The sequence below is a fragment of the Schistocerca gregaria genome, chromosome 3 (genome assembly GCF_023897955.1).
Source record: "Schistocerca gregaria isolate iqSchGreg1 chromosome 3, iqSchGreg1.2, whole genome shotgun sequence".
NCBI classification, from domain to species: domain Eukaryota; kingdom Metazoa; phylum Arthropoda; class Insecta; order Orthoptera; family Acrididae; genus Schistocerca; species Schistocerca gregaria.
The window spans coordinates 449,845,103-449,860,676 of NC_064922.1; the positions used below are offsets into that span (position 1 = coordinate 449,845,103).

The 15,574-nt window shown below is 43.7% G+C and overlaps 1 protein-coding gene across 6 annotated transcripts in view; it reads left to right on the forward strand.

Moving 5' to 3' along the window:
• LOC126356008 (uncharacterized) overlaps nucleotides 1-15,100 on the forward strand; it is a 552,676-nt gene extending 537,576 nt beyond the window's left edge. For all 6 annotated transcript variants that reach the window (XM_050006654.1, XM_050006653.1, XM_050006655.1 and 3 more), the window contains one exon: nucleotides 13,072-15,100. In XM_050006654.1, the coding sequence (XP_049862611.1) occupies nucleotides 13,072-14,294 (1,223 nt within the window). In that variant the 3' untranslated portion in view covers nucleotides 14,295-15,100. The remainder of the gene's footprint in view (nucleotides 1-13,071) is intronic.
• Nucleotides 15,101-15,574: the final 474 nt, after the last annotated feature.

Below are 15,574 nucleotides of genomic sequence, written 5' to 3' on the forward strand. Positions count from 1 at the left end.
TGAGCTGTTGTTGATAATGGCGACTTTGTAGCCTTAAAGGTGTTTTTGACCAACTTCAACTCACCACGTCCAATCTCGAAAGCAAGTAACGCTCATGACCGTCACAGCGTCTGTTTAAAGGAAACCTGGCATGAATCCTCACAGTGGAGCTACTAGAGCCACTCGTACGCGACTGGCGCAAAATTTTAATAAACATCTTGTTTCAGAAATAGAAACACCCCTACCAGCTTTCATTTATGTCCCACGACTCCTACTTGGTGTTGTTGTCTACATCATTCAAATTAAAGTCCCCTGTATTGATTGATAAGCAGACTGATTCATGATGAAAATTTGATTTTATATTTCATTTGACTGTTTTTTTTTTTTCCAACGTACGATCAGTCGCGAAATTAAAACCGTTGTGAAAATCCAGTGATGCTTTGCACATATGTGTTGCCCAGTGCCTCTAGTTTGCTCATCTGTCACGCCACATCTCACTTTTCGGTATTGCGTGAACAGTGATCATCTAAGTATGCTTAGAAGATTGTGTCCCCTGCCAAGTGTGAGGTGCTTGCTAAAAGGTTTCGCCTGATTTCATGCAACCCACATAACATAACTGCTGCACGTTAAATTCTTCGTTACAATCTTCAGCCACACACCGCAGAGGCAACGAAGACACTCCTGCAGCGTTTTCGATGGGAAGCCGACCATACAGCCTGGACTTGGCTCCCTCTACTTTTCACATGAACCGCTGGCTATGAGATACTTAGCGCTATCCACGCGGAGCCAGTGCACATCAATATTCACAAGCAAAGCACTAGGCTACAAATAGCAAATCAGTGTAGCATTTCACATGACTTGCTATTTGTAGCCAAGCATTTTATATTTGATGATATTGCACATGGAATTGTAACCTATCATATGTAAATAAAAAATTCTTTGCTATTGAAACAGAATATTTGAGTATACTGCTATAACCTGAAGTGGGTAAATTCATCGCATGAGTAATGTCCGCAAGCTGTTCTCGCCTAACAATCAGTGCAAGTTCCTTTGCTTCAGTTTATAACTATGTGTGCCCCCTGAAATCGGTTCACCGTTCAGATAAAATAAAATGTGTCAAACAGAGAGAATTTTACTTGACATAGTGACAATGGTGGTCGACATTTCCAACAACTTCTGTACAGAAACTCGTTTTCACTGCCATACAAGTATTCTCATAGTTGATTGGGGTAATGAACGGAACGAATCACTCTGTAACGAGCGGAGACCAGCGATTCCCCATACATAAAACACTCGAAAAACACTATCGCTGATCAACCTTGGAAAGCCTTTTGGTAGGTTTAAGACTCTGTGTATTTTTCTTGCATGCAGGGACTGTTGTACAGACTGGTTAAAATAAAACTTATCCAAAATATGTTTTCATCGTTTCGTGACAACGTAATCTAAAGAGCAAAGAGTGAAGCACCAGTTCTTCATTTCTTTAGATGAGACCTTTTAGAGTATTTTGGGATAAGTAAACTCAGAGAAGAACAGGCATTAAGCATCAGAAAATCCTCGTTAATATTTTCCGGACCTGTTTTGTTTTGGCCACCTTGTGTGTACGCTTTGCTGCTCGGCTTGTGCGTAGTCCGGCCCGTGGTTTTAGCCACTTGACCGACTATCCTCTTGGTCTTTAAGTGAGGTGCATTAGTTTGTCGGGTGCATTTTACCTCCTGTTCCTTGTTCCATTTATGCATTTTTCTTCAAATTTAAAACTGCATGAATTAATCAAGTTCAATATTCGTTCGCCAAAACCGCGATGTTATTTTCATCTGACAGTACAGAAATATACAGAAACAAATAACGGATATTTAGTGCAGTTTAAAATGCTCAGCAGCAGTATAGCAGAATTAATTTCCTGTCTATGTGTGTTGTGTAATAGTAACAACCTTCTTTGGAAAACTACAAAAAAGTTCATCATTGTGAAACGTGAGCGCTGTTAAACTTTGAGACTTAGGAAAATTTATGCATGAATAGTCGCTATGTAAGTGACTACGCACGCTAAAACTTCTTTTCCTCATGAAGATGCATGACATCATCTACTATAAGATGAGGCGTGCAGCGATTTTATTCTGTTGCACAATGCTTGGTTAAGTCGAGTAACTGTTCTGTAGTGATTAATAAATGTAAGAGTAGCTCCACTTCTAATGGAAATGCAAAAAATTATGTATATGTTTGTAATTTTCTATTTGACCTTCAGATAAATTGGCATGACCTGAAACTGGTGTTCCTTATAGCGTTACCCATACTGCTGCATGAAACTGATTTAATGTCTAAAAATTACATGTATATTTTCTGTTTATCTGATGAAGGGCGGGCGCACACCATTAATGCGTGGCAGACGTCTCGTTGGGAATTTTTTATTCAAGAAACAATCTGTGTTACTGTATCCTTAGATTTCTTGCCAGAACTAAAAATTGTTAAATTTATCTCACTAGTAATTGCCAGCAACCATAATCGCCTAGTAATCAGCACAAGCTGCATTAAAAGAACCAGCACGGTTTAGTACGTTATATGACAGGTAGGAAAAAGTTCGAGTGATAAATATTTATTTTAGTTTATATGACAGGACGAGACAATCGGAACTGAGTTACAAAAGTTTTGACGTATGAGCCTATAGGTTTCCTGTACTCCAGTAATGGTACATAGAAATTAAATGTTATTTGCAGGTTTTGCACTGTATTTGATCAACACCACAAGTGCATCACCTGTGGACTAACTGCTTTTACTTTATACTCTTGGCTAGACTGCTGAAGTAAAAACGCGATATTGGTATCACGCACAGAGACGATCGTGAAGGTGTACATGTTACACTCTGTTTGCCGCTACTTCCACTTGTCACAGTGGTTCAAGGAGTGTTGCTGGGAATGAAGGCTAAGTCTACTCATGTCACTCGAGGGGGAAAATCTGTTAGCTGTCCCGGACAGGGAGTTGTTACACACCTCGGCTGCCCACATTAGGTAACACGAGGTTTGTGTGCGGCCGTTCTTCTCCTGGAAAAGTACATCTCCCTGGCGCTGTAATGGACAGTACATGGTGGATGATGATCTGGTGTTTTCCAAGGAACAGTGCACGGCACATCCAGAAACGAACGGCCATTGCAACGTATGACGCCACACTCTACACAATCCCGTGTTTGCCCTTGCGTCGTCGCATAATGCGCCTACGGTGCGATCTCTTGATCGAGCGGGCATTTGCAACCGACCACCAGTGGCGCAAAGTCAGAAACGTCCGTTATCACTACAAGCAACTAAGCGCCACTGAATCCTCCAGTTGCCTCTTTCGCGACACAAACGCACGCACACCTATAGACCTAGTCGTAGCTCGGATGTCGGCAGACAGTTCCCGATGGTCCTAGCTGAGTGACACTCTGGGGACAACATAGGGCCTAATTTGTGTTGCACAGGACGTGCAGTCAGCAATAAGTGGTCGCCTCGTATGGCAATCCATACGTGAAAATGTAAAGAAACCGCGCGGAGCCATAACGATGGGCAAATCTACCTTCTTTGGACTAGTATGATGGTCGAAACAAAGATTACTGCTTCAGCCTAGCGTCGAAATTTAGTCTATAATGTTGCTTGTTCCAAGGGTCATAATCGCCATAATTCGTAATGACATGTATCGGTTCAGTATCATCAAAAAGAGTAACAGACAGGTCAGTTAACGAGTAAGTTACAACTTGATATGGTGTACCATCTGTCTGAAAGCCTGAACAGAAGCTGTCGCTACTATGTGACCCTCTAGGTAAGAAATGGTGAAATTCGATACGAGATAACTGATATTCATTGCAACAAAAGAGAAGTTGATGGATGATAGCCTCTTGCCCGCTCCATTTCTTATTATCGTGGGCTTCGTATGTTTGACATCAACAGCTGGAAACGCACGTGACTTCATGCGTCATGAAATAGGGGGTAACAGGGAACTGAAGAGCAGACGCACTTCTAAAATGAGCGTCACTTCTGCCGGCCACATAGGCGAATCTGTGATAGGGTACAGAGGTAATCTAGGCTTGCAAAAGGTAACTAAAGCCGCTGTTATCCCGTGACATGGCCCACCTCTTAACATACGTCATGTCAGCTTATCTCCAAGTATTTGCACTGTGTGTACCGCGCATGTTGACTGCACATCACGAAATGTAAAGAATGAGTTTTGCTTCATGAAATCTCGAGCTTTGTAACGAATAAATGCTTACCTCAGTTGTCATCGCCGATCAACTGTTAACAGGCCAAGGCCAGCTGCGGATCAATGTACAGCGAACATCCTATGCCGCCCACGTAAAAGAAATCATGGTGACACTACCCTCCGTGAAAGCGGTGCTCACAGTCTTCTGCAATAACTGTCTTATACTGGTTAGTGCAGTTCCACCCTCTAGCTCAACTGCTTCGTGAGACGACTGAACGAAAGTGAACGGGTGGAGTCATGAACAAATGCGGTTTGCCTCTGAAGGGCAAGCGCAACCTCTGAGTAGCAACAACTCCAATTCAGAGTGTGAAGCCCTCAACCATCCTTAGTTGTGACACAATCTTGCCCAAAGTGATTTAAATTGTTCGATCATTTCGACCATAATTTTTTGAGTGTAGACTACCTGACGATACAAATATGCAAAGGAAGATTGCTGTCTGGTTTCAGCACAATCCAAAGATCACACGCTACTCTTCTGTGGCGCGTAACACGATGGAACATGTGTTTCGAACGTTTAATTTTCTGTCGATGCAAATATGCAGACGGAGATTGCTGTCTGGTTCCCACGACAAAACAAAGAATGTCTGTTGCTCTTCAGTGGCGATTAATACAGTGTAACAAGTGCTTCAACGCACTGGGAAATATAGCGTAGTAATTAAAGTGTTAATGAGATCATTTCTTTTATTTATTTAATGCCTTTATCAATTTGTAACTTACTTACTGACTTGACCAACAGGAAGACAACGCTAGAACTGTACGAACAGAAGAGAGGAAGCGTCCATTTGACGTCTAGGTTATTAGAGGACAATTAGACAATTAGGACGCTAGATAGCCTGAAGGAACGGGGCTCTGATTTGCCTTCAGCATTGCCTAGTCAGCTGTCATGCGATTCCCACACCGACACACAGCGAACGCCGGGGACGGATCCTTTGATAAGGCCATGGCTGAATTTAGTGCCATTTTTTCTTTAATAAGGGTATCACACACACAACGGGTTGGAGATTTTGCTCATCTTTCTCACGGTTGTGGTACATGCTTTGAGGCAACAAATGCTGCACTAGTACGATGCGCTTCTCAAGCGTATCCGAGAAATCGAGCTTCAGCTGTTAATGAGCCTCTTGAATACCTTGCGAGAGCGCTAGCTGCGGAGTACACAGAAAACTGGAAGACTACCCGTGCTGTTTTCGAATCGTGTCAGTTTCTTTTACTGTACTTTCTAATCTAGCACGAGACACTTCTGTAGCTAAAAATGAATAATAAATAGATCCTTAACATTCTTAGAGGATGCAAGAAAGCACTAGAAGCTCTGAAGGAGGCAGCTGAAAAGGCTGGTCTACAAATATCTTTTGAAAGAAACAGAATACATGAACAAAAAGTAACTCACCAAGAATTTTAAAATCCAAGTATGATAACATCTAGAAACCAGACAACCTTGAATAACTGCTTGAAAATATGAACATAAAAAGTGAAAAAGAAGCATTTAAAATCATAACTGGAAAGATGAAAAGAGCATATGTGAAAGTGAGAAATCTGTACAGTAAAAAATATTTTGCTAAATAAGTTAAAGTAAAACATTATGATATGGTCGTAAAACCAGAAGCCATTTATTGGTAGGAAGTACTACTTTTACATGGATCCAAAATAGCATTAGAAGGTTTGTAAAATAAAGAAAGAAGGCTCGTATGAAAAGTATTAGGTCCAATCGAGAACAAAGTTTTAAGACAAAATAAGTAAATATACTCATTCTGCTCCAAAATAAGATATGAGATCAGGAAAAAAAGGGGGTTACACTCTATGGGCACGTCGACAGAATGAAGGAACACAGATTAACAAGAGAGATCTACACTTCGTCCAAAACAGGAAAACAAACAAAATGGCTAGGGAGACAAGACAAAGAAGATCTTAGAAGAAATGTAGGTTGAAAAGGAGACCCTACTCAAAAGCTGCAAATTCAGACTAGAAGTCATGAAATTCGAAGGTTTTCTGGGAGATAAAACAAACAGAAAAACAAGTATAGCTGCTGATCAGATTGGAGGAAAAGAGGGAAATCTGAGGAAATGAGAAAGTTTTGGAGAAGGATGAAGGATAAGAGAAGTATATAGTCTAATTACCTTGATGTGATTCTTAGTCGGTCTCAAACAATTTTTTTAAAAAAAAATGATGATAATCATTGTGGTACATTTGTGGCAAGTACAGTCAAAATATAACTAGGAATCATGGTTAAATGACCATTCATTCGAGTATCACAGTGAATGCATTCCGGTTGTACCAGCTTTGAATGACGTAGATTGTATTTGCGATAAGCGCATGAATGTATCGATAAATGAAAGTTCATTTCATCGTGATTCCTTACTATACCTCCAGTATACCTTCCCGAGAGTGTACTACTACAATTATAATCATTATTATTGTTCCTTGCGGAAGAAACATGATTCGTTGTAGCGATGATTGATGGAAGATCAGAAAGATAAAAACAATATGCTTTCTTAGCTGATTACGTTAACACCACTGCTCAGTGGCCAGCACTGCCCGTAAAGTGTTCAGTAGGCTTGTAAAAATTTTTGAACCTGATTTTTCCAAAACGCCTGAGAAGAGCATTGTACAAGAGCAGCGTTTGTTACAGCTAAGTTTGTATTGCAATTGTGCGAACGATGAGCCAAATCTCTGAGTGGTGAATATTTAGCAAGGTGGGTAATGGAGTGACTGACACTAACCATAGGAGGTCACTAAATGATTCAGCAACCAATGATAGGTTCCGGGGCAGGTATACATTTCTTCCATGTAATACGAAACATGTATACTGCAGATATACAGACGTCTCTTGCGTATATCGTAGTTTCGGAAGCTTGCTTGCTTGTGGCTTTTTGAAACGTAGATGTAGATAAAGATGATTTTTTTAGTTAAACTAACGACATGATGTCGATCAGGTGACCTACAACAGTTATACGATTCACTGAGAAGCCCTTAACACTGCTACATGTTGCAAAATAACAAGAATGAACTTATTGTACCGTATAAGGAACAGTCAAATGCAAACGAGACAGATGGAAAATTTTTATTCTTTCAAAATTAATCACCATAACTGTTAAAACATTTACCCCACTGAGAGACAAGATTGTCACTGCTATTATGGAAAAATGTTTGTGGTTGCTTACGAAACCATGATTGTACTCGACATACATCTCTTCGTCCGAAGCAAATCTACGGCCACGAACGCTTCAGAGCTGCAAAAATATTTAAATCGCCTTGTGAGACACCGAGACTGCCTGGCGAATGCATATGGGCTTCTCAGTGAAATGTCTGCAGTGTAGTGTAAACAACCTTGTCTACGCGTTGACAGACATTATTCTGCAATAGAATGACGCCGTCGCCAACCCGCTGTTCGTTCATTTTCTGGAACATAGCGCTACAATTATCGCACAGCGGTAGGTGGGTCCAAACGCCTAGAAATGTTGATGGAAGGCATTACACTGTTGCAGGATAAAACCCGCCCACATGTTGCGAAGGTTCCTTCGACTTGGCTGCAGCAGTTTTGCTGGAAAGCCCTTACACATTCTTCAAACAGAGCCGATCTCTCCACAATCGGTTTCCATATTATTGATGTCCCGAAGAAAGACACTCTTGGCCGTCGATCTGCTTCGGACGAAGAGGTGCATGTCTTGATACATTCAAGTTTCCATAGGCAACCGAAAACTTTTTTCCATGCAGGCGTTGACGGTTTTGTCTCATAGTGCACTGCAATGTACTTGCAGTTACAGCGATTACTTTTGAAATAATAAACAGTATACTTATTTTTTCCCATTTGTCTCAGTTTCATTTGACTGCCCCTTATAAAAATTACACTGACGCGTCTCGGGATTATCTCGTCATAAGAATAACAGAAAGAACTTGATAAGAAAAGTATGGTGTCAAGTGGTAACACTACTAAGACAATACCTTGTATCAAGTTTGATTCTGATATTCTGATGATGGACCACGCCCCAAATGCATTACATCATTTCGGCCATGAACGTGCTGAGCAACCTTTCTGCTTCTGAGCTTAATACAGGTTGAAATGGAACAGCAGTCAGATAATTATGTTATGCCGATTCTGTGCCAAAAATTAACGAGACGTGCGTGATGTGATCTGTGGTCCATTTTCGGGGACATCAGTGTTTAATGTTCCCTATATCACGGCCCGCATCTCGTGGTCGTGCGGTAGCGTTCTCGCTTCCCACGCCCGGGTTCCCGGGTTCGATTCCCGGCGGGGTCAGGGATTTTCTCTGCCTCGTGATGGCTGGGTGTTGTGTGATGTCCTTAGGTTAGTTAGGTTTAAGTAGTTCTAAGTTCTAGGGGACTGATGACCATAGATGTTAAGTCCCATAGTGCTCAGAACCATTTGAACCCTATATCACGAATATCGTCTCCAGTGTAAGGATTGCAGCTGCTGATGTCGTTGATGACACACGAGCAACATTTGGGATATTAGAGACAGAACCCACAACAAGGACCCACTGGTCTAATTGGATGAAGCTCAAAAGTAGGAAAGTAGAAGTTCACATGGTCGCACCGTATTTGACTTGTATCGCGGTCATGTTTGGTGGTCCGAAGTCAATGCATATGACACATTCCCAATGCCTTTATCTTAGAAATTCCTCAACGGATCTTGAAAACGTGAACCTAGAGCGTAGTGTGAATCACACTTCGTCACTTTGACTCTTTTGTGGTCAGTGTGCCCCTGGACGTGGCCAGTCTCAGTATACGAGAAACAAATCATATACAAAGGTTTTTTTAATGACACAGGGCTCTATAGTCTGTACTGTTTGCTATGAATTACACAATTCCGGTTCATACTTTCAAGTCACTTTCAAGTAATTAAAGTGCTGAAAACACAACTCTTATAAACATTAGTAAAACAAATAAAGAAAATGTGGACCTAAATAGTTCATTCAGCATTTGTCACACATACGTTCACATCCCTTTTACTTGTTTTATTAACGTTAACAATGGCTTTGTTTTCATCACCTTGATCACTTGAAAATGGTTTAATTGTTGGAACTCCAATTGTGGAAATAGTAACACTACTGCAATCGTTGAGGAACCTGATGTCATTTAAAAATTCAACGGGACTGTAATCCCAAAACAAATATCAGGTACATTAAAAAAGAAACGGCCTGGACGCTGAAAAATGACAACCACTGGAAGGATCTTAACGTTACTACCTACGAAAGAAACTGCGGTCTAAGCGTGCAGAGGTTCCTCACTCGCCTCCAGGGGCACACGGGCGTACACCCGCGTATTGACAGACCTAGCTCACGGTCGCCTCGCCCGCCCGCCGAACTCAATTACTGAAAGCAATGAAATGGAGGCTTCAAAAGATGTGAAACTTGTTGTCGTTGTTTCCTGACGTTGGAAGAAGTGCGAGGACCAGAATTCGTCGAGAAATAGCGCGAGTGTACAGGGAGCATTGCATGTGCCTTGCAAGGCGAGTTACGGTAGCATCCATATCGTCGCAGAAATTGGACTGAGTGTCGGACTTGCAAACGAACATGCAGTGCCCTCCGTACACTTGTAGTATTCTTTGATGAATTTCCGTTCCTCGCACCCCTTCCGCTGTCAGGAGACGCACTACAACCCTCTTCTCTTCTTTTGAAGCCTCTATTTTCACCACGCCTGAGTGCTGTGATCGGTCGACGTAAGAACGTTCTCGCTGTCGTCATGCTGATGTGCATCCGTATCCCAATAGCTACGAATTTCGGATCTCAGCCGTCATTTAGGAGCGAAACGTTGTTCCGAAAGCTGTGACTTTACGATCCTTTCAGAGGTTTTAATTTTACAGCCTCTGACTCGGTTCTTCTTCTCTGCACTTTATATAGGATTTCCCAGGGGAATAGTAAATATTCAGGGGTATGACAGAAACGACCATTCGAAGCAGAATAGTCTAGTAAACGTGGGCCCTAAAATGCATACCGTAAGAGCTACGAGTGCTCTTCATCCTAGATACTTTGAAACAAATCTCTTCTGATGCAAGCGCTTTGCTCTCCACATTCTGAGAGGTGGTACTAAGGACCAAACCAAGGAAAAAAGTCCAGTTAACATGGGATTTAAAGTGTGTAGCTTAAGAGCCATGAAATGTTTTTGTAAAGGACATCAAATTCGCTGTTGACGGTAGAAATTACTTATTTTACCATTTTCAAGTGGTACTGCAAAAGGTTTTGCTTCGGTACATGTCAGACTTTGAAACCCTCCGACATGTATACATGTCATCATCAAAAATAAACCTTTGCACTGTAGAAATACTGTAACATCAAACGAGTGCAAAGCTCTGTACATCATGAGACGGTATAAATTACGTAAACTCTTACCAATGTTAACATCCTTCACAAAAATCGCAACAAGTCAGTGTTCTAACACACTGTTTACATGAGAACTAATGCCGTTAGCGCGTAAATACATTCGGAAGTCAGATAGTCTGTGAACAGAGAAAGACGAGTCAGAGGCTGTAAACCGAAAACCTCTGAAAGGATCACACTTACCATAGCCTGGTGCACAAAGTTTCATTCCTGTTTACAGACAGTTTGACTTCTGAAAGCCTCTACGGGCCAACGCCCTTAGTTCACATGTAAACAGTAATGATTTGTAGCGATTTATATGAAGGATGTTAACATCGGTAACGGTTCACGTAATTTACATCATTTCACCATATACAGAACTTCGCGCTTGTTCGATGCTAGCGTATTTTACAATGAAAATTCTTATTTTTGAGGATAGCGTCTATACATGTCGGAGGATTTTTGAAGTCTCACATGTGCTGAAGCAAAATCATTTGCTATAATACTTGGAATTATGAAATAAATAATATCTACATTCAATGGCGAATACGTTATCTTTTAAGAAGTTTTACATCTCTGTTGACCCCGACCATGAGAATTTAATCTACGAGCACTTGTCCATCTTCGCTGCTGTGAAACACATCTCATCTACGAAATAAGTGGTCATAGCTCTTAAAATATAATTTTGAAACTCATGTTTACAAGACATTTTTTCTTGTTTCATTCCATACTGCCTCTTCCCAACATACAGAAAGCAAAGAGCTTGCAGAAGAGATTTGTTTCACACTATCGAAAATGAAGTAGTGCTGATAGGTCTCAAGATATGTATTTTAGAGTCCATGTTTACCAAAATATTTTGCTTCAAATAATTGCTGCTGTCATATCCCAGAATACTGACTATTCTTCCCGTAACATCCTGTGTAACTGATACAGTAATGTCAGGTGGCGGCAGAGTTACATTTGACGTGATACTTTGTATCAAGGGGGGTAGGACGTCAAACGGGACGACTTGGAGCAGGAGAGACACCACAGGAATTTTTAACTTCCACTGTCTATACTTTTAAAAATAAATTCATAAAACTTTGTCAGAATGAACAGAAAGGATTGAGGGCTTACACTTATAGTGGTGGAAATTCAAAAATATAAGAAAATAATTTTTTTTTACATTTGTTGGGTTGGGTTGTTTGGGGAAGGAGACCAAACAGCGAGGTCATCAGTCTCATCGGATTAGGGAAGGATGAGGAAGGCAGTCTGCCGTGCCCTTTCAGAGGAACCATTCCGGCATTTGCCTGCAGTGATTTAGGGAAATCACGGAAAACCTGAATCAGGATGGCCGGACGTGGGATTGAACCGTCGTCTTCCCGAATGCGAGTCCAGTGTCTAACCACTGTGCCACCTCGCTCGGTTTTACATTTGTATTTCACCTTCTGTTCACTTACCATTGGGTGCATTTGTTGCTATAGGTACACTTTTCTTCATAAGTAAGGGAGATTCTTCGATGAATATTTCACAGCATACAAACCATACTTACAAGTGTATGAAACTCTAGAATTTTTCCAAATCTATTAAAAACTGTGGTAAATATTGAGATAATTAACTATAAAATTTGGGTTTTTTCTAAACATGAAGTTCAAAATGTAACAGCACATTCATTTTTCATAAATTAAATAATTTCTAGAGTTTCATACACCTGTAAGTATGGTTTGTATGCTGTGCAAAATTCATCAAAGAATCTCTCTTACTTATGAAGAAACGTGTACCTACGGCAATAAACGCAGCGGCCGGCCGAAGTGGCCGAGCTTTTCTAGGCGCTACAGTCTGAAACCGCGCGACCGCAACGGTCGCAGGTTCGAATCCTGCCTCGGGCATGGACGTGTGTGATGTCCTTAGGTTAGTTAGGTTGAAGTAGTTCTAAGTTCGTGGGGACTGATGACCTCAGAAGCTAAGTCCCATAGTGCTGAGAGCTATTTGAACCATTTGAACAAACGCAGCCAATAGTAAGTGAAAAAATGATGAACTTTCACATGTAAAACAAAATTAATTTTGTTATGTTTTTGAACCTCCAGTGCTATGAGTGTGAATCCTGAATTCTTCCTGGTCATGCTGACAAAGTTTTGTGAATTTATTCGTAAAAGTATAGACAGTGGAAATTAAAATGTCCTGTGGTGTGTCTCCTGCTCCAAGACGGCCCGTTTGACGTCATAGCCCCCTTAATGTTTTTGGTATTCTGATGATGAGCTGCTTCCGAAACGCGTAAATAAGTTTTTTTTAGGTAAGTGGATTCGTGCTGTATAGCGAGCTGGAGCAGTGTTAAGAGCTTGCTCACTGAACAGGAAGGAGTAGGACACCGAGGTGTAGGGCAGTGGCCGGCGTGAAGCGTGACTGGGAGCGCGAAAAGTGCGCGCGGCGAGTTGTCGATACGTGGCGCCTCGGGCGCGCGGCCGCGGCCGCGGCTGCGGGCGGCGCGTGCGTGCTGCCGCCACGCCCTCGGTGTGCGCTCGCCCGGGCCCGCCCCGCGTGGCGTCCGCCCACTCACGCATTCTCCGTCCGTCTCCGACAGCTATCACCGCCATCCCGAAGATCGTATGCGAGACAATCCACGCGTTGGAGTTGCACGATGAGACCCCGTCGTGGAAGATCATGGACAACAAGGGGCGCATCACGGTGGTCCTCCACTGGGACCAGAGGCAGCAGCAGCAGCAGCAGACGCACAAGCAGCCGGGGGCCGAGCCGGGGGCGGCGGCGGCGGCGGCGGGGGCGGGCGCAGCCGGCGGCGCCCCCAAGTTCTCGCCCAGCAAGAAGGTGGAGCAGCAGGTGCGGCCGTCGCTGGTGATCCAGACGAGCCTCGAGAAGCTGGGCATCCACGGGGCGCAGGTGCAGCCGCAGCCGCAGGCCGGCAAGAAGGAGACGCTCATCAACGACGTGTACGCGCCGTCGCCGCGCTTCAACTCGAGCCCGCAGATCACCGTCATCAACCACGACGAGGTGAGCAAGGGCGGCGCGGCCGTCACGTTCCACCCGCACCACCTGCACCACCACCCGGCGCACCGGCTGCCCAAGCAGCCCGGCTCGTTCGACGCCGCCACCGTGCACGTGCACACGCCCGAGTGCGTGAACCACGCGGGCCGCGCCGCCAGCCCCGGCGACGGCAATGGCCCGGGCGACGTGGCCGAGTGCGACTTCCACTGCTGCGCGCTGCACGAGGAGGGCCGCAAGATCGCCGTGCACAAGTCGGTGGCCACGTCGCCCATCCAGGACGCGCAGCAGCAGACGTCCCCGCAGCCGTCGTCGCTGGCCGGCGCCGGCTCGGCGAGGGCGCAGCCCAAGCAGCAGCACGTGCGCTTCCTGGACGTGGAGGGGGCGGCGGCGGCGGCGGCGGGGGTGGCGGGCGCGCGCGGGCCCGCCGACGAGAGCTCCGAGTCCGAGACCGAGAACACCGTCATGGAGGACGAGGCCGTCACCTCGGAGAAGTTCCTGCTGCTCATAGACCAGCTGTCCGTCGACCAGAAGCGCCACCTCACCATCAAGGACATCGGCATCATCCTCGAGAGGCTCAGCTCCAAGATCCTGGACGTCGAGCGGCTGGACCGCGAGTCGGAGAGCGACGACTGCTACAACTGGACCATCAAGGCCACCATCCGGGGCGACGTGCTGCGAGAGTTGGGCGTCATCTACAACGGCAACTACTACGCCATCTCGGAGCACCCCGGCTACAAGGAGGAGTCCGAGGAGAACCGCGAGGACCCCGAGGAAGAGGAGGAGGAGGAGGAGGATAGGCTTTAACCGTAGCTGAACTCACTGTAGTACGATAGCAGTTGACGATCAGTTATGTTTAACTACTCGAGAAAAAAAAAAACTTGTAGGAATGAAATTTAAAAAGAAAACAAAAAACTTAAAAAAAAGAAACTGTTGACATTCCCGAGTTGTTTAATTCGTTTTTTGTTTTTACACAATAATGACGTTCGTCGTCGTTAACGTTGATGGTGCTGACCCCTCCAAAAAGAGTTTCTTCCGTTTTTAGTTCGACAGGAGCAATAGTTTCCTCCGCGCGCCGCTCGTGCACACGGTGCCTGTTCGGCCACATTCTGGCTGACCTCTCTCCTCATTCCAGAAACCGCCCCCCCCTCCCCCTTCCCCGTACCCACAACTCCTTCCTACCTTCCCTCCACTTCCGCCTCTCGTGCTCCATCGAGGGCGCGCGGTTGAAAAGCGGTTAAACTTCGACTACAGTCGTGGATTCTTTTGACCCGTTGTTGCAATTCTGTTGTTGAGAGTAGGGCGACTGATGTTTATGTCTGTGAAAACAATCAATAATTATTATTATCAACATTATTACTAAAGCACGAACGCTGCCCAGTGTGGTGGGTTTTCTACGAGTGTGTTCATGTACATGTGTCGTGTCGTTATAAATGCCATATGTCATGTGACTCGTTTCGATCCCCGCCCGTATCGTGTTGTCATTTTAATACTGCGCCTTGATGGCTCGGAACAAATCTGTTGAAGATGTTAATGAGAGAATGTTGAGAGTGATTAAATTAAAAAAAAAGACTACAGTTCATGCCGCAGCCATCAACATTTAAAATCCACAAGAGTATTAGGGTAATTAAAAATTGGACACGTTTTTTGTGGGAGGTTAATTGATATCTGCAGGAAGTCGAGCGAAGTATGAAGTTTAACTCACTATTAGATGAAAATGTGTACAGTTCAGATAATAAAGGCTAAGAGAGAAACGAACTCTTGCATGTGCAGATATATCCAAATGTCTTCCTTTACTTCCAAAAAGTAAATGCTGTTATTCGATAATCAGACTGTTATTCGGTAATCAGTTTTTTGCAACGACCAATTTTGCTTTGTTCCCTCAAAAGTCACTTCCAGGAATTGTACACAGAAGCTGTCGTGTTTTCTTTTGTGCTTTTGGATATATCGGTACATGACCTATTAGGTAGGTTTAAAATTTAATTTCATCTTTCTCAATAATCGTTGTTTTATTTTTTACTTTTTATCAATCAGAAGAATCGCACAATATTCTAGATTATTCGAGTGTTCTTGTTCCATAGTTCGTT